General features: G+C 51.9%; 6 protein-coding genes across 6 annotated transcripts; 2 read left to right on the plus strand and 4 right to left on the minus strand.

Annotated features, from left to right (window-relative positions):
• Positions 1 to 128: 128 nt before the first annotated feature.
• Positions 129 to 1,227, minus strand: HMPREF1120_04547 (uncharacterized protein; the record flags this gene model as incomplete). Its single annotated transcript, XM_009158678.1, has 2 exons — positions 129 to 221; positions 307 to 1,227. 2 exons carry the CDS (start codon positions 1,225 to 1,227, stop codon positions 129 to 131), a joined length of 1,014 nt encoding a protein of 337 aa, XP_009156926.1.
• A 6,497-nt stretch (positions 1,228 to 7,724) lies between these two features.
• HMPREF1120_04548 (uncharacterized protein) lies at positions 7,725 to 10,184 on the minus strand (the record flags this gene model as incomplete). Its single annotated transcript, XM_009158679.1, has 5 exons — positions 7,725 to 8,958; positions 9,043 to 9,259; positions 9,860 to 9,892; positions 9,982 to 10,061; positions 10,123 to 10,184. 5 exons carry the CDS (start codon positions 10,182 to 10,184, stop codon positions 7,725 to 7,727), a joined length of 1,626 nt encoding a protein of 541 aa, XP_009156927.1.
• A 672-nt stretch (positions 10,185 to 10,856) lies between these two features.
• On the minus strand, positions 10,857 to 12,580 carry HMPREF1120_04549 (uncharacterized protein; the record flags this gene model as incomplete). The annotated part of the gene is made up of 5 exons (XM_009158680.1): positions 10,857 to 11,003; positions 11,071 to 11,495; positions 11,542 to 11,991; positions 12,049 to 12,400; positions 12,458 to 12,580. 5 exons carry the CDS (start codon positions 12,578 to 12,580, stop codon positions 10,857 to 10,859), a joined length of 1,497 nt encoding a protein of 498 aa, XP_009156928.1.
• Positions 12,581 to 12,955: 375 nt separating this feature from the next.
• Positions 12,956 to 15,054, minus strand: HMPREF1120_04550 (uncharacterized protein). Its single transcript, XM_009158681.1, has one exon. It carries the CDS (start codon positions 14,705 to 14,707, stop codon positions 13,091 to 13,093), a length of 1,617 nt encoding a protein of 538 aa, XP_009156929.1. The 5' UTR covers positions 14,708 to 15,054; the 3' UTR covers positions 12,956 to 13,090.
• A 1,118-nt stretch (positions 15,055 to 16,172) lies between these two features.
• HMPREF1120_04551 (uncharacterized protein) lies at positions 16,173 to 16,763 on the plus strand (the record flags this gene model as incomplete). The annotated part of the gene is made up of 1 exon (XM_009158682.1): positions 16,173 to 16,763. The coding sequence occupies one exon, from the start codon at positions 16,173 to 16,175 to the stop codon at positions 16,761 to 16,763; it is 591 nt and encodes a 196-aa protein (XP_009156930.1).
• A 600-nt stretch (positions 16,764 to 17,363) lies between these two features.
• Positions 17,364 to 22,040, plus strand: HMPREF1120_04552 (sister chromatid cohesion protein PDS5; the record flags this gene model as incomplete). Its single annotated transcript, XM_009158683.1, has 2 exons — positions 17,364 to 17,705; positions 17,760 to 22,040. 2 exons carry the CDS (start codon positions 17,364 to 17,366, stop codon positions 22,038 to 22,040), a joined length of 4,623 nt encoding a protein of 1,540 aa, XP_009156931.1.
• Between the last annotated feature and the right edge of the window lie 423 nt (positions 22,041 to 22,463).

Here is a 22,463-nt window from a genome sequence, read left to right on the forward strand (position 1 = left end):
AGTGTATGAACTGCTGGGACCAACCGTGGAGGAACCCGTGTATGAAGTGCTGGACTTAACAGTGGTAGAAGCAGTGTATGAACTGCTGGGACCAAGAGTCGTACTACTCCGAGTTGAAGTTGTAGGGTTCAAGTTCCAGTCGGCCCAGGCTTGACCGCCACCGTGCATAGAAGTCCAGCTCGGATCATTTCCTGGCAATGGCCACCGGCCCGATCCGTGACCTGGCTTGTGAGGCCCAGTAGGCAGAGGAATAGGTCGAGTATGAGTTGCCGGCTGAGTAAAGTATGGAATCTCCAAGATGATGACCTTTGTAACGTAGACATTGAAGTTGAAAGTCGTTGGACCGGAGAAGCTTTTGGTGACATAGGCATTCCATGGCTGGCCAGGGATCACGTGTTCACTCCGATGTACCGTGACAGACGGACGACCTTCAACCGTGACAGTAACCGTCACTGGAGGGGCTGTAACAGTGACAGGAGGCGCAACTTGGGGAAACGTCCAGGTGTATGTACCGGCATGAGGAATTTGACCGCGACTAGAGCAGTGACCTTGGGCAGTGACCGACGTGGCTGGTTGTTCAATCAAGGTTTCGTACCATTCGATGCATTTTTCATATTGGTCACCGGCCTCGTTGATACCAGATCGACATTCGATCACATCCAGAAGCTGAGAGCGACCGCCGCCATTCGATTGCTTCTCGTCACACTTGTGGCATAGTCCACTGCCGTCCCAGCCCGGAATCGCTAAAGGGCCGACGGCCTCGAACGGTGCTAGTCCTCGTCTGGTGACAGTTTCGTACAGGGTAGTTGTAGCTTTAGTGGCCGGCTTCACCTTCCCAAACCAGTCAATCCAGTTGCCATTGTGGAGAGTAGGGGCTGCCGTGACTTTGGTGATGGTCTCAAGATGCTCGGAGACAATCAAGGTTTGTTTAACATCAGTCACGGTAGTTATTTGGCTGGTCGTCCCGTTCCATGCACAGGGAACTGCGGTAGAGACATATGGATATGTCGTGACCGAGTAGATGGTGGAGCACTTTCCCTTGATGCAAGCAGTTGTAGGCTCACAAGTAGAGACCGGTTGATATTGAGAAGACACAGTGATAGGGGCCAAGCTCAGGCTTGTAGCACTGGGGCACGGGTCGATGGTTGTCAGGTGAGCCCCAAATGCTCCGTTGGCAAGGAGAAGCGTAAGGCTGGCCTCCACGAGGACCGACCCTGACCACTTCATACTTGGAAAGCAAAAACAATTGAGAACGAGTGACAAAAAAGAGTGACTGGAAAAGAGTGACTGTGGATGAGGAATAGAACGGATGCAGACATGGCGATGTCGAGGCTGGCTTTATACATGTCCCAAGGCTCCATGGTGAAAGGATGAACATCCCCTTGAAGTTCCAGATACAACTGACAGAAACGCAATCTTCCGCCCTCAAGGAGAAAGAGCAATACAATCTCGACCACAACACGGTTCTTTTGAGTGAAACTGGTAAACATTCATTCCTCTTACATCTGTCAAGAGGAGCCAACACGACAGCAACAGACCATACAGGCCAGTGTACTCCGCAAGAAACAGAGAGCAACTCCTGAATCCAATACCTCTGATGGCTCCACGGTTCAAAAGGAAATCAGCATATCTGTCAGTATTGCCAGCCACATGAGAGCCGAGGAGGATGTCAATGAGTACTAGCCAACACAGAGAGGGCTGAGAAGACAGAAGTGCACCAATTGTGACAGCTCGAGTTCGAGGCCTTGACCAGCAGTCATGAATAACAAGCTAGTGCTGGGATGAGAGGATTGGGGAGCTTCCCCCCTGCCCACTCATGTACAAGTGAAGTGTCGGTACACAAGATGAAGTCCGGCCAGGTCATTGCGTTTGAACCTGGAAATGCCACCGGCCTGTCGACGTGCTTTCGATTCATGTTAGTAAGTAGTATGACCCAGGCCACGGATGGACCAGAGCCTTGATGCGCGTCCTGTGCAACGTTCTCGATTGTCCAGCTTCGCCGTGAGCATGGCAAAAGGGAGAGAAATGAGACATCTTGGTACAGACGTCTGTGTCCAGGCTATTGATTCTAGCCCTTCCTCTTGGACCTAGTCCGCTTGTGCCTCCAGCCCAGGGATTGTCAAAAACAGTCAACATGCTGTGTGTCAGTGACAGGGGTAAGTGGATTGACCCTCCGACAAGCCATTGTTGCTGAGACCTGTTATGGATCGGCAAATCCCGTAAGTGATATGTCAGCCGTCACAGCAAAACATACGTAGAACCACACATAGGGTCGGACGGTACAGGAGTATCGGTATAGAATGAGTTCTCTTTTCAAGTGGTCTATACCAAGCCAGATAGACAGAGACATGGACGGTCAATGAATTCAGAGAACCATTCGGAAGCATTACCAAGCCGAGTTTTCCGGATCGTGTGGCCTGCATGTCGATGAGAAGGGTATGGAAAGCCCGCTGAACTGCCAACCTCCAGCCTCTGACAGGCAGAGCCTTTACTCCTTTCTCTGCCTGGGCACGCACGGCCTTGCACATCGACGAGGTCGTCTTGGTAGACTCGCTTCGACGCAACGGTAAAGAGTATCGCTCCGCACCTGATGGCCTGGCGGTATCCTTTGCAAGCCTGCTCCCACGTCAAAAGATGAGTCAAACACGAAGGTAGTTTCGAAGCAAGGTGCGTCTGACCGTCCACTCACATGAGGAGAGGTGGAGCAACGGCCATCTGTCTTTTGCCTAGTCGACCATCAGAGACAGAGCATCATTCAACACTGCCTTATCTCCTTAAGAAGAGATTGGGCAGAAAGACAAGAAATTGATTACTCGGGCAAGAGGATCAGCCTCAATCAGCAAACGGAAGCACAAGGGCAATCTATCGTTGCTGGCACTAGACTGTAAAACTTCTGTGTGAATTTTTCAAGCCATGAGGGGAGGGATCGGTGCATTCGAAGACCCTAGCAACGGTCAGTTCAGACGACTTGCTCCGACCACCCACGAGAGAGCCCGCCTCCTGTCCGTTTGTTGCTTACCATTATAGAACAGTATCCGTGCGATCTCCATTGCGACGTGGTCATTGCCGAAGCGGGATGGGTTAGGTTAGACGATGGGACGCAGTCCTTTGCTAGATCGGCGCAAGGCTTGTTCTATCCTGTCCAGCGGCATGTCCGCTTCGTCCAGTGTCACTGGGCAATGGTTCTCCTTGCTTGGTCCGAAGACGTTCAAGGAACAGGGTTAGTGATACGTAGTATGGTAGCCGCCATGTTATCTTCATGTCCAAAAGACTGAAGGGACCTGCCGGCGGAGCAGCAGTCGAGCGTAGACCCCAAAAAAGATTGGTCAGGTTGTCCAAAAGGCCTTTGCAAGCCATGAGGAGACATGTTGCACGCTAGCAAGTTCTCGATGCAGGTCGACACAGGCTTTAGGGTGTCTTGTCCGCCGAACACGTCCGTGTGCGTAAGCGAGCCTTGAACCCCGGATGCGCGTTTGGCATCTGTCAACGCAGGATCCGCCGGGTCATTTCTGAAGACACGGACATGGGCTCACCTGCGGACATTTTCTAGGGCTTCTTGGTGCTGCACATGTCAAGTGCTCGTGCAATAGAGACAGGCCAGGGACGCGTGGTACTGCTGTGGTTTTCTCTGCAGAAAACAAAGCAGGTAATATCGTAGGCTCACACTCCCAGACAATGCCCTGGTCCGATCGTCAAGACCCCGGCACGGCCCATGTACTGAGGTCAAGCGGTACTCTCCAGCTGGAGTCATTCTCCACTATGAATCCTTACCTTATCCGGTCACAATCCACCCGCCATGGATGTTTCCTCAGCCTCTGCTGTAAGGGAAGCGAAGCCGGGGGAAGGTTGAGGCTCGCGAGCTTGAAAGAAGCGCCGACGACTAGCCGCTCTCACTTCGACATGTTGTGGTCGCTTCGACATGTAGTGGTCAAATGGCGAGTTCCGAGCTGGTGGACTTGATCGGTCGTGCCAAAAGGGCGATCAAAGTGGGCGAAAACCGAGATTCCGAGCTGATAGATGTGGACTAGCGTGCCAAGCCTAGGTCAACATGCACGGTGATTGGCTGATTGCTCACGCACCAGTGTCGCTGGGGCTGCACCCGCAACTGGCTGAGCTTCAGCTGAATGCAGCGTCCTGGCGCCGACTGAGAGTCGAAAAGCGCACCTACAGTGCCACTGGCAGGTAATTGGGGGCCCTGGCGGTCGCATGCACAGACGTCCAGCAGGGTGTTTTCTGGTGGTTCCGGGCACTTCCCGAGCGGCCCTCTTGTTTGTCCCTTGGTTAGTAGTTGTACGTAAACTGAGCAAGGGACAGAAGCAGGGGCAGGCAGCTCTACTTGGGCAATTCGGGGTGGCTTGCGGTGGGCTAGGCAGTTTCTAGGTTGTGCTGCAGTGAGGTTGGCGCCAGTGTATCCCTACCAGGTACCCAGGTCCCCAACTGAGATTCTCTCGACTGCCATGCTGACTAGGTGCTACAAGGCCGCTGGTCTGTGACAGAGAGAGCAAATACTTCGTCCCGGTGGTGTTCGAGTTAACCCACAACATGAAAAACAACTCCTTCGGTGAAAATGTTGATCTGCTGAAGACGACTTTGTAGTTACTTTAGGCTTTACAAATGTCACGCATGAGCAGTGCGATACTTTCGGCAAGCGGGACGTCCCTATACTGCCCCAGAGGTCTCTTTCTCTTGTTGCGGGCTCAACCTTGGCGTTACAAAGAATAGATTTCTATACTAATTATGGTGCTAGCAGTCCTCTTGTCTTCTCAGGAGTCACTCACGCTCACAGACATTGTATCGAATGATGTCTGTTAGTACCTAGCTAGCGGCCCTACCTGAGTTTGTTGTACGCAAGGGCTGCTGGAGATGTGTCAATAGCAGATCTCGCCCAAAAACCTTCCCTATCCATTCCCACCGCCCTTTCGAACTGCGAATTGTTCTTCGAGAACCGATCTTCCAGATCTTAAACTGCCAAACTGGTTATCACCGAAAACCCATTGGCGGCACCAAGAACCGAACACCGGCAAGCCGTCCAGACGTCTTGTGGTGGCTAGACCTTCCATGGCAGCGCTCACGGCCAGCTGAGAGTGGGGACGAACCGATCGTCGATGGCCCGCCCCATTCCAGATCTCCAGTTGCCATTCTCTCATTCTCGGACCTCGATCATCAATCAATAAATCACTAGGACGAGTCCCACCTGCAGTGTCCATGTTCTGCATAGACCCCAATGCCATTCACTAGTACTGTCTTTGGCCAATGGAGTGGGGCTGAAGGCAGAAAACTCGTTAGAATTTCGCGGCACAGGAGACCGTCCACTACTACACAAGTATCTGATCCTTGAGAAAAGATCGGTTACCATCCAAACAGTATCACCAATGATAACGACGCCATCTATCCGGTTTACGTGAAAATCTGCAGGGTTCGAGCTGTTGGTCTGTGCGCGATTGATCACCACTGGCGGGCATTGATTGACAGATGCCGCACGCCTTGAACGCCATTTGAGCTGACTACAAGTCTGCAACCCATACCTACCTCCAGAACTTTTTGAACAAGGATGGCTTCGACTTGTTTGGTCTGTACATTCAAGGGGTTGCGGTTGACATTATGCCCAGGCCTTAGAGGGCTACCAGACGCTCAGGGTCTGCTACCCTATGTACAGAGTCTTTGAACAAGGATGAGCCTGGAATGGTTTCGACTTGCGGTGTGTAGGTCCAAGGGGTTGTTGTTGATACGTCCGAGAGGACCGAGGCCTAGGCCGGAGTGAGGAAAAACAGTGAGTGCTCAGCAAAACGAGGAAAGTACTGAGACTCGCTTGTCTCGTCGCTAACTGGGCGTAACTCGCCAACCGCTTTTAATTCATCCTCCACAGAGTTCATCACGTGTGTATTTCTGATTTCTGGCACAACTTTATGGCATGAATTTCGAGGAGTGCCCGTGAGACGCTGAGAGATGTAAAGATATGGGGCTGTAAGTGCCATAGCATTGTCGATAGTAAGGCTAATCGTCACTTCAAGTCACTGTCTGGCAGTGCCTGACTTGTCCACCACTTCCGGACTCGTATGGTTCTCAACGACAAAATCAAACTACAGTGTCCACTGAGAGCAAGCTTTTCCCCTCCTATCAACGACATTGTTCACCTATCCTTGCTCCACAGATACAACGAATGGAGGTCCCCCAATTTAGGCACTCAGATTTGGAGCCTACTGCGCGGGAGCATCTTTGTCATGAGGGGTCTACTGTGATGGATCATGGATGCATCCTCTGCTCCAAACCAGCGAAGCCTATTTATCCGACATTTTACTAGTACTTCGTGCCTAAGCCTTCGTATGTATGTATGTATGTATGTACCAGTCAGTGGATGGTTGCCTATCCGTGACCGTGGATGGTTGGTGGCAAGGTATCTACCTAGGTAGGTATATATCTGGTATGTAGTACAGTACCTTGTATACCTTTCCGGGATAGATAGATACCTGCCTCAGCTCATGGAATACTTCTCTGTATGCCTGTCTCTATGCCTAAGGCATATATACATATATATAAGTATATCGAGCTATATATATTGGATGCATTGATATTATACTAGTTTTCCCTTTTGACGAACTTGAACCTGGAACTGTGTTCCGAGCAATCGGTTCTCAACCTGAGTAACTGAGGTTAGTACGGTACTTGATATCACAACCATCTGAGGCTGTAGTCTGTACTGTGTGGCATACCTATCTAATGTGTACCGTAGATGGATGAAATAATGTACCTCGTATCTTGACTTCAAATTCGAATCCGTACCTACCTAGGTAGACAGACAATGTACAATGCATAATTGGAAAGATATTATTTTGATCCTCCTGCAGTGAGCAACAAATTAACAACAGGACAGATAGTGGGGTTGTTCTTTCCTGCTTGGTCGAAACGTGCCGAACACTGGTATGCGACCACTGGCATCACATTTGTAGAGAGTATAGGTAGGTATACAGTATCTTATCTTAAGTTATCTTATAGCTGAGCAACACACACAATCACACAATGGTTCATGCTATGTGGCAGGGTAGGTAGGTGTCAGTACCTTATAGATGTGTTGATTGTAGGTGTATACTTTCCCAGGAATATATTTTGTGTGGGATAGTATATTACTTATATGTAGATCCCTAGGTAGGTATATACCAATATATCCCCCAAGTAATCTATCTCTCAACACATCCCCTTCTCCCCTTCTCTTCCACCCATCCCATTAACTTACTGAATTTCTCTAGTTTCCCTCGCGTCATATTACTGCTCTGCTTCCCTGTTCCTGTCACTGTCCCTTCCTTGGTCCTTTCTTGCAAGTCAGATCTATGATCTTCCAACAAGGGTCAAGTACCTAAGAAGTCCACACGGCACATATCGACCTTGACTCAGACAATAATGCTATATGATCCAACCTAGCATACCTAGCCCGCGGACAAGATGCTGATTTGTCGTCTTGTGATCAAACGGCCGAGATGTGCCTCTTAAATGTCCCCAGCTCTCTGCCGTCATTTTCCCCATACTATCTTTTGCTTTTCTCCGCTTGTACTCCTTCCTACTTTGTGACGCCGGCCAGTACTATATTGCATCACTTCCGTTTGGCAAACCAATCTCATTGACAGTGGCCGGGTTATTCTACTAACCCCGCCAATGTCCTTCAAATCAATGTGCCGAAGAGGAAGCGCAATGCAGTGCGGCGTGGCCTGCAGTTCTCCGACCCGGCGGGTCTAGAAGAACTTCCCCTTGACTTTGACTTCGCTCCTCTCGACGCCATCGTTGTCCAGATACACCTCCCTCTCGCGGTCGCCCTCAACGGAGCCAGCAGGTCTGATCTGGTCTCCGGTATAGAAAGCGGCGCTCGGCGCGGCAGGCTTATCAAAGGCGTCGAATCGGGTGCCCTTGTACTTGGCCATAGACCACTGGATGGCAATGCGGAGCGCGAAAGCGCCCAGAGACCACAAGAAACCTCCGACCGGAGCCGCGACAAAGGCACCAAAGGCCGACCAGTCATTACCATAAAGGCCTTGCTCGAGCAAGATCAAATTTCCGGCCGCCTGGCGGTCGCCGTGATAGTAGACCAGACCGAACAGAAAGACAGTAACAATCCCACCAAGGCCTCCGACCACGACCTCGAATCCACGCCAGACGTAGAACCGGTCCGACAGCCCTATCAGCAGACATGGAATGCTGGATGCCGAAATGAGGTCAGAAATCAGATAGATCTGCAGCACTGAAGGGGATTTCAGTGCGACCACGACCACGGGGAAAATAATGATGACCACGGCGGCGCGGATGAACCAGAAATTCAGCTTATTGCGGAAAAGGTCGTTGGATCCCGTCGACACCATGGCCGACTGAAGCGAGTCGAAGGCCGCCGTCGACAGACAGATGGTCATGACCAGAACGATCCCAACGACCCAGGCGGGCAGCTGCCCCAGCAACAAGAAGAAGGCGATCGATGACTCCTCCGGTGGATCTCCCAGAATGCCAGCCCAACCAGCCAACAGTCCAGTGACGCCGACGAGAGTCAGAATGACCGCAACGGCGCCTGTCGCAACACCCGCGCCTATCCACAGGTCCTTGTCTGTTTTGGCGGCAAACGTTCGCATCCAGAAGCCGGAGATGAAAAAGTCGTTGGTTATAATGGCCACCGACAGGATGTAGATCAGTTGCCAGCCCAGAAGACTTGCATCGAGGTATCCACTGCGGTCGATCAGGTCACGGTTGATATCTGTCTTGACGCCGACGGTGATGCATGCGATGATGATGAGCGCCACCACCATGCCTCCTTGGATGTTGTCGGTGATGAACGACACTCGGAATCCTCCAAGGGATGTATAGATCGTGGTCACGGCGCATTCGACGATCACGGCTGGAAGACCGTTGAGACCGGTCAAGGCGTTGACGATTTGTTGCAGCGCAGAGAGTTCAGCGACCATGTATAGAAAAATGGTGATCAAGCTGGTAGAAGTAAAATGTTAGCGATGGTTTTGGCGGAACATGGGACTTCCGTCTCGGAAGGAGAGATATTGGGGAGAGACATACGTCAAAGCTGACAGGTAAAGACCGGTGATTGTGCCATAACGTTGGCGTGTCCATTCAGTCAGAACGAATCCTTCCGGACACTTCTTCCTGATGATGGGGCCAAGGTAGGCGAATACCAACAGAGGAAGAGCCGACGCAAGACTGTAAACCACGAGTCCCTGCACGCCGGCAATGGTGGCGATTTCGGGATACGTGAAAAGGATACCTGAACCTAGAGCTGTACACAACGGCCGCCATGGAGGCGCGCTGTTAGTACTTCCGATCAGTGGTGACGGGGGAAGGGGGTCCAAGGGGAGAAGCGGCAGCACGTTTCCCACGCAAGCATTAACTTGTTCGAGTTCTAACGGTACAATCTCAGCATTGTGTTTCGGCAATAGCAGCTCGCCTCATCTCTGGTCAAATTCAAAGACCAGGTGGATGAAGGGTGAGGATTGCCACACAAGCGCCCGTAGTGCTGCACATCAACCTTTGCACCCTCTACCTAGGAAGACTTCAAGACACACATCATTCAACCATTGCAACTCATTAGAGACACAGCAGTCGAATGATGCGTGCTGCAGTCGACCAAGACAGAAGAGGCAAAGGCCAATGCCGTTGATGCAAGCGTACGAACCTCAGATAGCTATGTTCGATCTGGCCATCAGGCAGTGTTCCTCGGTCGAAGAGGGTCCCCGCAGGGTCGTAGAATATCACGCTCAACTCGCGGTTGTGATCATTCCTCTTCCTCTTGGGTGATTTGTACGGTCGTGTCTCGATCGTGTCACGCCCACTTTACTGCTGCCGCTTCAGGCTATTGCCGCCCTTTGAGGGCACTCACCCGAGGCGATGAAGTTGAGGGCCAAAGGTATGCCTGCGAGAAATGTATTAGCACATCTGTTCTTGGGCCTGCGGTGTTCGGACAGGCTCGGAAGTGCGCCATTGCCGGTATCTGCTTCTAACCCTTCTGTGTCCGCAAACTCGCGAGGTATTCGCCCTTAGTCTGATGGCGCAGCGTCCATGCTACGGCGAGACCGAATATGCTACGCAAGACTGCTGTTAGCGAACTGGTCATGGAGCTAGAGACACGGACAAGTGACGTACAGGAAGCCGGCATAGGTGGTGTAGATGATGGCGTTGGACGCCGGTTCCGATGGCTGGCCCATGTTGGCAGAATCTGTCGATAAGCCGATGCCGGTACAATTTTTTAAGCTGAGCGCAAGGCGGTGCAAATGTAAGAGCTGTATAATAATAAAAAGGAAGAATCACAGCTGCTACACCTCGCAGAAGAAAATAGCTGGGACTGAAAATACTGATGCGGGAGGTGTCACCACTACGTCGTACTAATTAAAAAGTCACCTTTCGGGGTTCTCTGCTCCTAGTAGTGTGGGAGGGAAATTCATAGTGGGCTGTTTAGAAGCTTTCGAAGTGGGTATTTCAAGAAGAAGCGAATCGTTCTCTGCAAAATATGACAATGATGCGCATTTGCTCTGCAACGTTGTGTGACTCGGTCGCTTAGAGATGCCATGCTCGCTTACAAGCGGCATCAACCATACAGTGGCCGTTCTCACCCACTGACACTGCACTTTGCAAAGACACGCCGTAATGGCCACCGCAGCAGAGAATTTCCATTGTTGCTTCTGCTGTCCTCGCCTTCCCCATTAGTAGGCAGAGGTGTTGTTTTAGGCTCGGAAACCACTCGAAATGCAGAAAGCTAAACCCACGAGTCCACTGGCAGCCATTCGCCATCCACGATTAGAAGTTCGCATTCGGTCTTGACATGTACCGCCTGTATCAGAGAAAACACATCTGGAACGACCTCATGCTGATCGCCTCAATCAACCGTGGTGAATATCTGTCGCCTTAGCGCATGGATCTTCTGCGAATTCGATGAGGCAGCCCTCCCAGTCGTAGTCTCTCATGAGTTCACTCTTGAACTTGACAGCATCCGAAATGTTGGTGAAACGGAACAGGATGGTGCGCTTCTGTGCGGATGAAAGATTAGTTGAGTACTCCATCAATAATCAGGGGGGCATAATTGCGTTCACTCACTCCGTCCTGAAGACTATCGGTGACAGCCTCAACTGCACGAGTCTTGTTCTTGCCTTCTGCAAGCCTATTCAAGGCCATGATTCCCCAGTCTTCGTCTGCTCCTGTGGCCTTAACGACACGAGAAGCCCCACAGTCGAGGTAACCCTGCACGATGGAGCTCATGATATCAACTCGATCACTCTTGTCGACGAAGATAATGTGTTTCTTGCCTTCATGACGGACTCCAATCCCGTTGGGATACTTGGCGAAGTATCTGTCGCAGGCGTCTCCTGAGGTGAACGTTATGAATGCCGTAGCTGTGCCGGCCGAGTTGCTGGAGGACAGCTTCATTGTCTCGATAGAACCGCCGTGTATGAGAGATTGGACGAAGGTGAAGCCTGCAGTACCTGGAAGGCCACCAAGGACGATGGTACGCTTGCGATTTTCTGATACGTAAGCTGAAATGCAGACGAATTCGTGGATATCTCTTACCCGGCTTGTTACGCGCAGCTGGGCTGCCCCAAGATTTGAAGAAAGTTGAATGCTCCCGATCCTCGCCGCCTTGCTTGGTTTGCTTACCAGTCTCATCTTGTCCAATCTTGGGTTCATGGTCATTGCCCGCTGCCTGATCGTAGGCTCTGACCCCAACTGCTCCTGGTGCTTGAAGTTTTGCTGCATCGGTGCTGCTGTTCTCAGCATAAGTCGGGGACAAGCTGCCGCCGCTGTGGAGGTCCTCAGCAAGCGAGCTTGCACGCTCGCTGGCACTGGCTGCCTCCTGGGCCTCCTCTTGGGGAACCGGACTGCTAGTGAACTCGATAGGAGAAACTGGAGGAGAGGAGTCAATGTGGCCCAAGGGAGTGTTGCAGTGCGGAGTTTCTTTTGCAAATGCGGGAGTTTCGGGCTTCGAACAGTGGACGGTGTCTTCAGGTACGTCTGTCACTGCTAATAGATCAGGGCTGTCAGTGAAGAGCTGATGAGGGTTGAGGGGCATCTCTCTACCTGACTCAGATTTCTCGGCGGGCTCAAGCGCCACCTTAGAGTCCCATGCGAGACGGTGTTGTGCGATAACTCTTTCCATGTAGTTCATTGCCCGGTTTTCCATAGAAGGTACTTCGTCATCCTTCCGGGTCTCGACTATGTCTTCTCTCTTCCTCAATAACTTCTGCTGAGTGGGAGTCAGGAGGGGTACATGGAGATGGGTAATCTGCGGCGGGATGTTGGCATTCTTCGTGGTGAGGATTTCTTTGACGGGAGATGTTGGCAAGAGTGCGTTATTGCCAGCAGTACCGTCTGCTGCCATTGTGAGGGAAGCCATTTTGTAATCGAGATTGGTCGCTGCTATAGGGACATCCTGGAGAGGTGTCAGTCAAGAAGGCAGCTTGAGTTCCTGCTTCCGCGGCCAACTTACATGATCTGCAGCAACGACTCGGGGTTGGGGTCCTTGACTGTCTGCTGCGACAGCTGCGGTAGTGCCGTGCATAGCGCGGAGGAAGGCACTGATCCTCTCAGGATCGTCGAGACGTGCTGCCATTATGCAGGCACGCCCCTCGCTCCGGCTGAAGACGCAAGCACTGGGAAGGAGATTTTGATGGTTTGAGATGAGCTTGATGTGGGCAGTTGAAGTAAAGCGAATGCAGAGACGGACTCGGAAGAAGGAGATGTTAAGGAGGGACGAAGGAACTTGAAAATAGGAATATCAAATCAACAAGTCAATATTAGTAGGTGATCAGACTCTGTGTGGTGGTGCCGCGAGAGGATGACAACGCAAAACATGCCCATTTTCTCTCTGTTTCCGTGGACGACCGCAGATGGCGTCTATGAGGGAGCAAAGCAGCGTGGGAACAGGCTGAGACGCAGACAAAGGCGAAGATGCAGACACGAACAAGAACAGGGAACGCTCACAAGATAGGACATCTCACAACAGTATCTTTCGCAGTTGTGCTTCCGATATCAGAAAGCACCATGCTGATTCCAAAATTCAAGCCATTGCTACATATTGTCTCATTTGGACAAACTCACTCCAGACGCCATGCTAATATTTTTATGAAGGCACTGGGATGTGTTCCCAATTCCTGTCTCCCTCGGTAATATCCTCCTTCATCACTGAGAGACGGTGTCGTCCACAAAAGCCCGTATGGTTAGCAATTCTAGCCACCTGCTGAAAACTCCCTCCGTCTTGAGACGCTTTATCGGGCACCCAAACTGTTTCGATCACCTCCTGCCATGCATAGTGGTCCCTCCGTGGGTTGTACTCCGGTGTATTGGTTATGATGTCGAGTAGAAAATGGATAGCGGTGTACAAGCGCTCGAAGCGGCGAGTGAAGCGGAGCCAGGAAAGAGTTTTGGCATCATAGGCGACCCGGACGAAAGGATTCATGTAGATGCCCGTATTGCCAGGTTCAGGGTTTTGAATGTCTGCATGGATGAGACAGCACTCGGATGCATCCCAGAAGAGCTCCTGCTCGGCCCGAAAGCTATATTGTGCTGTAAGGTTGCTTGGACTCTGATTTCCCGCGGTAATCAAATCCTCCCGTCTTTCCCGTCGACTCTGGAAGAACTGGGCATCGAAGGCCACCATTCCACCCCAACAACTCTTCACTCGTACGGCATCTTTGCCATCCAACACGTCCTGGTGCGATTGCTCGTCGCCATTTGCGGAGAACCATGGGAAAAATGGTAAGCCCATGCCATAACCTTCGAGATCTCTGGTAGCAAATGTATCGTAGAATTTGAAAGGATTGATGAAATCCACCGCACAGGCAGCTCTGTAGTCTGTCCTGCCGGCCTCCACAGTGTGCGTAGAGAACAGCAGCTGTGCGGCGTCAAGAGGATGGAACAGGACATCGTTCAGATATAGAAGTTTGTCGAAAATGGTGGTTGAGTTTTCAAGGGGCTTAAGGGCACGATTGCGCACGGCGGCCAGGTACTCGATCCTTTTAACACGCTGTGAACCATCTGGTAGTGTGACATGGGGAAGCTCGTCGAAATGTATGTGATCCTCGAAAACAAGAGCATGCTCACACGGTACCCGCTGCTGTAGACCCTCCAAAGCGCTCTTTGCCTCTGGTCCAGAGTCATTCACGTAGATGGACAAAAAAGCGTTCTTCGGTCCCAACAAATTAATCAGTTCCAGCACGTTTTCTGCCCACTGACCACTGGACAGCTTTCCGTCTTTGTCGTAGATGCTCGCGGCAATGAACACCTTCTGGTTGTTCTGGTTGGCACGGCCTTCCTCGCCAGAAGCCAGCACTCTTTGTCGAAGCTCTTTGTAGTGGGGAGGTAAGTGAGTGTAGCCTGGGAAGAAGACGCCACCCACGATGACAACGAAAAGGATGGAGGTGAAGAAGACATAGAGAAGGCAGAGAAACCGTCGAACGTGCGACCGGGGCAGGCGAATGCAGCAGCATAAACAGCATCTTGTCGTTGGTCGTCGGTATCGCTGACGCAGCCATGCGGGGGCGACCGTGGCAATCCGTGAAGCGAGCGCAACTTTAGGACTCGTCCGCGGCCTCAGCCCTCTTGGTGAAGCGGAGTGGAGGTCATCTCGGTCTGTGAGATCGTGCGCGAGCAGGGGGGATTCCGGGCCATCCGACGTATATGTACTTGACCTTGAAAGTTCGTACTCTTCCTCTGGTGTGCACTGACTCGAAGGGCTCATGGTTCGGCTAATGGCGAGATGCACCGATCAGAATTGCAGTTGCAGCGGAAACCTTTGCGGGCCGTGTCGCCGTAAGATGCAGACTACAGCAGCCCTGGCGAATCACAGTTGCTCAAACGGTTCAAGTATGCAGTGTATCTTGGGAAGTCCATGGAGGCCTGAAAGACATGTGAATCGAGTCGCAGTAGTGATTATGTATGTAAGGTATGCAACAAGTGCTGCCTAGGCGAGTTCCTGGGTTCTGTACATTCCAGCTTACCTTTTTGCCCCTTCAAGTTCGGCACGTGTGGGTGCTGCGGTTCAAAGTTGATGCTGCGGTCACGGCGAAGGGGCCGGCATGATCCCTGCATCCCATCTTGTTTCTACGATATCCAATCTTGTTCCCTTGAACACACCTAGCACGATGGGGAGAGCTTGCGAATATGCCCCGCGATGAGATCGTCCTGGTCCCGGTCTCTTCGCGGGCCCAGCAGATTCCACATGTGGCGGTTTCTGTGGCCTGCAAGACGCGGAGAAATTGAGATATTCAGGAGCCTACCCACGTGCTAGTATTTTAGCCGGCCATTGACTTCGGCTGCGAAACAGTTCAGGGGCAAGCTTGCGAAAGGGCGGGTGAAGCTAATCGCCCATAAATCGGCGACTTAGGTATTAGTGTGGGCTACTAGCAATTTAGCCGCGTTGATTGGTCGTCGCCGTTATTCAGGGCACGGTGTGGATGCCCACCTGCGCCCCCACACTGGCAGGCAAACTGCACTGCGGCACACTGGCACTGCACTGCCCAGTGTGGTGCACTACCAGTGCTATACGAGGAGTGATGGTCGCCGTGTGTACCTATGATGGGCTTCCTTGCGAGCCCATACAGTGATGCAATCGCAGTGGCGCAGCAAAATTAAATACCTACCTACAACGTAGGTACTAGTACTAGGAAAATTTACAGTGTAATTCAGGCGCCTACTTTGACCTTACTATCAGGCACCACTGGCACTGGCACTGCGCAACTTGAAAGGAAAGGTGTTTGTTTCGGTTCTTTTCGTCCAAATTGCAGTGTAGTAAAATGTAAGCAGGACTGCCGCTTCCAAGCCACTGGGTCGAAGCACTGGCGATCGCACTGCAGTGATTGGAGGTGCTCAGTCAGCCAGTCCGAGTCACCAACTGCCACTTGCAGTGAGCAGAGTAACTCGAAAATACCGGCGGAGCGGGCCGCCCTCTCTTTGCGACACGGTGAGCGGCCTCTGTACCGCATTGAGCATCCCGCTGCCACCAGGCCGCCGCCGCGCTGTACCCGGGCAATCTGGCCGCCCGCCGCGGTGAGCGAATACACAAAATGATCGAACCTACAAGTACTTAAATATACGTGTCGGCTCTTCTCAGAATTGCTTGACGACGCTTGGCTTACAGTCAGTATCCGTCTATACCTATTTCATTTGCAGAAGAACCGAAATCCCCTTGTAAGCCACTCCTCGATATGGCGCAGACATTTCAACAGGTGCACCTAAATCATGCAATCCCTGGCCTTGAAAAGACTTTCGAGATAACCTGTTCTGCGGGCACTGATATCTGGGACAAACCTCCTTCCACTCACTCTTTCAATGCGCCCATCATATATCAGACCACGACGGTGGGGTCTTTCAAGTCTGCGCGGGTCACGGTTTCAGCCGACTGGAAGGACAAGTATGACCAAGGCGGTTTATGCCTCGTCGTTCAGACAGCCGACACCACACGTTGGGTAAAGACTGGAATCGAATTCCTGAATGGAGAACCAAATGTGAGCACCGTTGCCAAAGACCGCTGGTCGGACTGGAGTCTTCAACCGTTATCGTCGGACCCCGTCCAAAGGGCAACTATTGAGATCGAATACGCAAACGACGGCAGTCTATGGGTATGGCTGATGTCCACGAATTCTCAAAAATTGCCGCTGCGAGAAGTTACTTGGTGGGGAGATATTGGCAAAGATACCAAGTGCTGGGTAGGCGTATATGCCGCGAAACCTGCACCCCACGGAGAGAAGGATGATCTGGTAGTCCAGTTTGATGGGCTATCTATTCGGACAGGGTGAAGAGCCTGCTGGTTGAACAGCCAACCTCCAAACTTGCCTTGATCCCACTATGGCCCAAGCAATTTAGGACAATTGATGCTGCCAATCATTTTGGCTGGCGTAAGGTCAGGCGGACGCGGTTGAGGAACGGCTGCAAGCCACACAACTTGATGCCTGAGAGCGGTGAATGTGACAAATTTATTTTTGTACAGAAGACAAATCGGTGTGACGCCTCGCTCAGTACACTTTACCACAGTTAGAGAACGACTGTTGAACAAGAAGAGTCTTTGGTGGTGATTTAGTGATAGTTCGAGTCTGAGGTCCAGTGCGCGGTGACTTTTTTGACGCGCGAAGGACGCGTTTTCGTCATTGACTGCCGTGCAACGCCAATAATGCAGTGCTTCTCCGCCAAACAATTTGTAAACTTCAGCCCATCGACCCTCTGGTTCTTGTACAACTAATCGAACGGTCAGCTTGCAAGTCAACAAGACCAGTTCTGGACGAAGACTTCAGACCCATATTCCCTCGTTAAGCCTCGGTCACACGAGCAACCCTCTTCCCTACTCGATTGCTCTTATTGCAATGTGCGCATGATTGAGATGCTGTGACCCTAGCTCTACGATGCCTCCCCGGCAGCGACACAGCGCGGCGGAGGCCGCGCAAAAGGAAATTCGCTACAACATCCCCGGCCTTCATTTCGACGAGACTCTCAGCTGGCGCGCTGGCAGACCTATCCCCGTCGCAGACCTCCTTTCGCGATTACAAAAGCTCTCTGGCGAACTCCGCAATTATGATCTCGATGAAGTCGATTCTCGGTCTTTCACCACCCTTGCGCATGATTTGGCGAATCCGAACCTGTTGGGGCATAAAGACAAGGGTGTGCGCGCGTGGACAGTTGCGTGTATCGTGGATGTTCTCAGGATCTGCGCGCCCGATGCACCCTTCCAAGTTAGCCAACTGAAAGTGAGAAGATGGCACCGGAAACCTTTGTGATGACAAGTCTAACAACTGCAATAGGACATCTTCACAGTGACGATCAATTCAATTCTTCCTGCGCTTGCTGATCCATCCAACGCCTATAACGCCCAGCATGTATACATCCTTACTGCCTTGGCCGAGTCGCAAAGTATTCTGCTGGTTGCAGACGTTCCCAACCATGAGAACCTCATCGTATCTCTGTTTACAACGGCATTTGATATCATTTCTGGGTCTGGAAATAATACTTCCGCGTTCGAAGTCTCAAAGAGCGTGGAATACCACCTGAAGAATCTGCTCGCTGCAGTCGTGGATGAAGTCGTACTACCTCAAGAAGTTACCGATATCATCATTTCCCAGTTTCTTCGAGTTGACACAAGGCATGCGCAAGAGCACCGTGGAAAAGGCAAAAAGCGAGGGGCAGAGGATGCGAAGCAGGCAACCCTACTTTTGAAGGAGTACCCGCCTGCCTACAACATGGCAAAGTCTCTTTGCACGACCTGCCCTGAAAAAATGACTATCCAGATCACCCAGTACTTCGGCGCAATAATTGTGGATGCCACTGCGGCGACATCTATCACAGCCCCGCCCAAGCCGGCACATCATCGACGAACGTCAGACCTGGACGGATCGGAGGACGAGCACGGAGGCTTCAACGATTTGCGAAAAGCCCATCGCTTGTTGCGAGAGTTGTGGCGAGCCTGTCCAGATGTCCTTTTGAATGTCATCCCCCAAATTGAGGCCGAATTTTCAGCAGACTCGCCAGCCCTGCGGCGGCTTGCAACAGAGACGATTGGAGATATTGCTGCTGGCATTGGTATTGCTGGACTGCCAGCTACTGTTCCTCTTGACCCTGCTGCCTATCCTTTGCCCTCGCTTGAGCAACCGGAGGAGCCCTCGCAAACACCCAATCCGCTACTGACGCCGGCGTCTCCTAAGCCATTTGCGAACGTTCACGCGTCAGCATACTCTGCGTTTCTCGGCCGTCGAGTCGACAGGGCTCCTAGCGTCCGTGAGGCGTGGGCGATTGCGGCATCGCGCATTTTATTGACGTCGGCAGGGGGCATAGGACTGGACGAGCAGGAACTGCAAGACTTACTCTCAGGATTCGCTCAGATCCTGCGCGATATCGATGAACGTGTGCGCCTGGTCGCCATACAGTCCGTTGCCGTTTTCAGCTACCACGATGTATTGAATACGCTCGCAGCAGACGGCGGTCTCTCTAAGCCTGAGACGGTGCTGTCGACCATGGTGGAACGAGTCACTGATCGCAAGCACGATGTCAGAGAGGCAGCGATCGAACTCCTTGCTCGCCTCTGGGGCGTCGCATCCAGCGACATTGAAAATGGGCTAGAGACTGTCAAAGCAGCTGTTGGCGACATTGCAGATCGCTTGTTCCGCGCTTTCTATACCAATGATCCCCACGTGCAAACTGTCCTGGACAAAGCCCTCTACGAGAGTCTCCTCCCCTTGTCTTTCCCACCAATCAAGATGATGTCGCGCACTGAAAGTCAGAAGTCGCGCACGAAGGACAAGGATATTGATTCCGTGGAAAGCACAGCCTCTGATCCCGATGCCATCCGGGCCCGACGGATTCTTACGCTTGTGCGTAGTCTGCAGCCAAAATCCCGCGCTGTATTTTTCAACCTTCAGAACCGACAGGTTCAGATCAGCAAAGCGATGACGGTTTTTCTACAGACATGTGAGGAGTACAATGGTGGTGTGGTTGAAAACAAAGAGGACGAGGGGACGCTCAAGGATAGACTCACCCGGTTCATCGACAGCCTTTCCAAGCCATTTCCGGAGCCCGCCGAGGTTGCGGCCGATTTGTGGAAATTTGTGAAACAACACAATCGTCGTTGGTATCAGTTGATCAGGTTTGCCATAGGGCCAGAGCACGATTACCGAACCGTCACCAAAGCAATCAAAGAGCTTGGAAAACGTATCCGTGAAGGTCCGCCCAGCTCCCAATCGCTCTTGGATACATTGTTCCCCATATTGTATCGGTGCGCATTGCTCGTGTACAATCGAAGTCATGTCCCCGCGATAATGGAGATCTCGCGTACAGACCAAAATGGCCTTGGAGAAGTCGCTCACGAGGTCCTCAAAGAAATATCAGCTCGACACCCTGAAGTGCTCAAATCCCATATACAGGCGCTGTGCAAAGAACTTGAAGATAACGCTCCCACTGCCAACAAACCAGAGGAGACGGGTGCCGCAGATACGCTAAAAGCATGCGCCGGGTTTGCTCGAAGATATCCTACGGATGTGCCAGCGGAGCGCAAATTTATCACTGCCTTGACACATTTTGCCCTGTTCTCAAGATCTCCCCGAGCGGCTAAGCACGCGGTATCGATTATTATAATGGTTTCTGACAAAAAGGAAATGTACGCCAAAGACATACTGCTCAGAGCATTGAAGGACTGTGAGCCGGGGATGAGTCATTTTCTGGCGCGCCTAGCTACAATATCTCAGCTGTGCTTGCTTGCTCCTGCGGTTGCGGACTTGCACTCAGACGCCATACGCGACCTCGCCATTTCCAAGATCTTGCACAAAAACCGCTCTTCAAAGTCAAAAGACGATCCAAACGCCTGGGATGAGATTCCCGACGAGGAGAGCAAGTCGAAGGAACTGGCATTGAAGGTGTTTGTCAATCGGTGCCGGGCACACGATGAGAAATCCGAGGGCGATGAGTTCGAGGAGTCGGCCAAAGAGGTTTTCGGCTATCTAACGGCGCTGATCAAGAATGAAGGGGAGATAGCTCCACAGAAAGACACACCTCCCGCGCAGAAGAACCGCCTCCGCCTGGTTGCTGCGCACTTTATACTGAAATTGTGTGGTCACAGCCGGAAGTGTGAGGAGTTTATCAACCCGTCGACGTTCATTTCCATTGCGATGATCATGATCAACCCCCCTAATCCGGTCCGAACTGGATTTGTCAACTGCCTCAAGAAGTACATTGGGCAAAACCGAATTGCTCATCGGTGGTTCACTCCTTTGTTTCTACTTGCCTTTGAACCCGATATTGAGCTTCGCACCTCAACGGTGACTTGGATCAGGGCACGGATACAATTTTTCACAAGGCAGCAGCTTCAAGCAAAGACTACGGAGAGGAGGCCACCCCAAAATGTGCTGGAGTCGGTTTTTGCTCGCCTTTTGAGCTTGTTGGCCCATCATCCAGATTACCCTAGCGCGGATAGCGAAGACTTCGATGGAGAACTGCTGGACTTTTCCAAGTACATCATATTCTACTTGTTCTCGGTCGCCACGGAAGACAACCTCTCTCTCATTTTCCACATCGCGCAGCGGGTAAAAGGTGCGAGAGACGGCATTCAGGGCACGGAGGAGGCTAGCGAACGGCTCTACGTGCTCAGCGATCTTTCTCAAGCAGTCATACGAAACTATGCCGACATGATGCCCGGGCATGCGAAAGGTGTCAACTTATTGCAAACATGGCCGGGCAATGTCACTCTTCCTCGCTCACTGTTCAAAGCACTGCCAAGCCACGAGGCTGCCCAGGAAATCGCAGAAAAGAATTACTTGCCTGAGGATGTTGCTACAGGACTAGAGAAGCTGGTTAGGACTTATGTCAAGGAATTGAAGAATGCCGCTCATCCTCCAAAGAGGGCCGCAGCAGGAGAGAAAAAGAGGAAGAGCGACGCACTGGGCCTGGATGACGGCGATGAACATGGCGAAACTCGGAAGAAGCCAATCAAGAAGGCTAGAAAGACCACTGTTGCCATTAGGAAGACACCCAAACCGAAGCGGAAGAGTAGCGAAACGGCAAGCCCGGAGATGCCGTCTCGAAAGAGCGCTCGCCGTTCCAACGCTGTGTCGTATGCCGAGGCAGACAGTGATGATGATGATGCTGAAATGGAGAGGGTCGACCAGCTGGCATCTCGAGCGAAATCAACCAAGAACAAAAGGCCTACGGTGACACATGTTGAAGAAGAGGACAACGACGACGAGGGAGTCAGTGAGGGAGATGATGGCAACTCGAAAAGTGAGGATCAGAAGGGCGACCAGTCGGATGCGAGTGAGGCCCAGGACAATGACGGTACTGACAATGACGAGGACATGAGTGAAGGCGAGGATGCTGGAGATGATGTCGAAATGACGGAGGAGGCAGCGTCAGAACAAGAGTCGTCACCATCGCCGACTAAGGCGCAAAGCAAGGTTGGGGCCACCAAGACCAGAAATAGGGGTGGTGGAAAGCAGAAAGCCTCCACGCCCAACGGAAAAGGGTCAGCGGCGAAGCGCACAGGCAAGCATGAGCAGCCAGCTGTCCGAGCTACGAGACAGACTCGAAGCACGAAGGCATGAAATGGTTGCTTATGAGCGACGAGTGGTGGACTATGCTGGTACCGTGGGTTGTTGAGTACGTATGTGCTTACACAGCGACAGGGGCAAAGGTAGCTAGCTATGTGCAACTGTCTGTGGCGGTGCAAATGCGCAATGCCGTTCATGACAAGCCCCCCTATTGTAAGGTTCATTTGCTTGAAAATATGTTATTATTCCAACTGGCAGGTCGAGGGCATTCCTGATTCAAGTTGACTCGGCCTCATCGAAGGCAGAGGACAAATAGACTGCGGTGGACTGCAACTGGTCCTAGCGCAGTATCGCTCTTCACCAAGTTTCGCGTCGCAGATGCTCTCGAAGGCGGTAAAGTACCTCGCTCGCCCAAGCCAGGAGGATTGAAATTTCTGTTGCAAGCTTTTCTCCTCGCGGTTCTCTTTTCTATACAGT

The sequence above is a fragment of the Exophiala dermatitidis genome (assembly GCF_000230625.1).
Source record: "Exophiala dermatitidis NIH/UT8656 unplaced genomic scaffold supercont1.4, whole genome shotgun sequence".
In the NCBI taxonomy this organism is placed as follows: domain Eukaryota; kingdom Fungi; phylum Ascomycota; class Eurotiomycetes; order Chaetothyriales; family Herpotrichiellaceae; genus Exophiala; species Exophiala dermatitidis.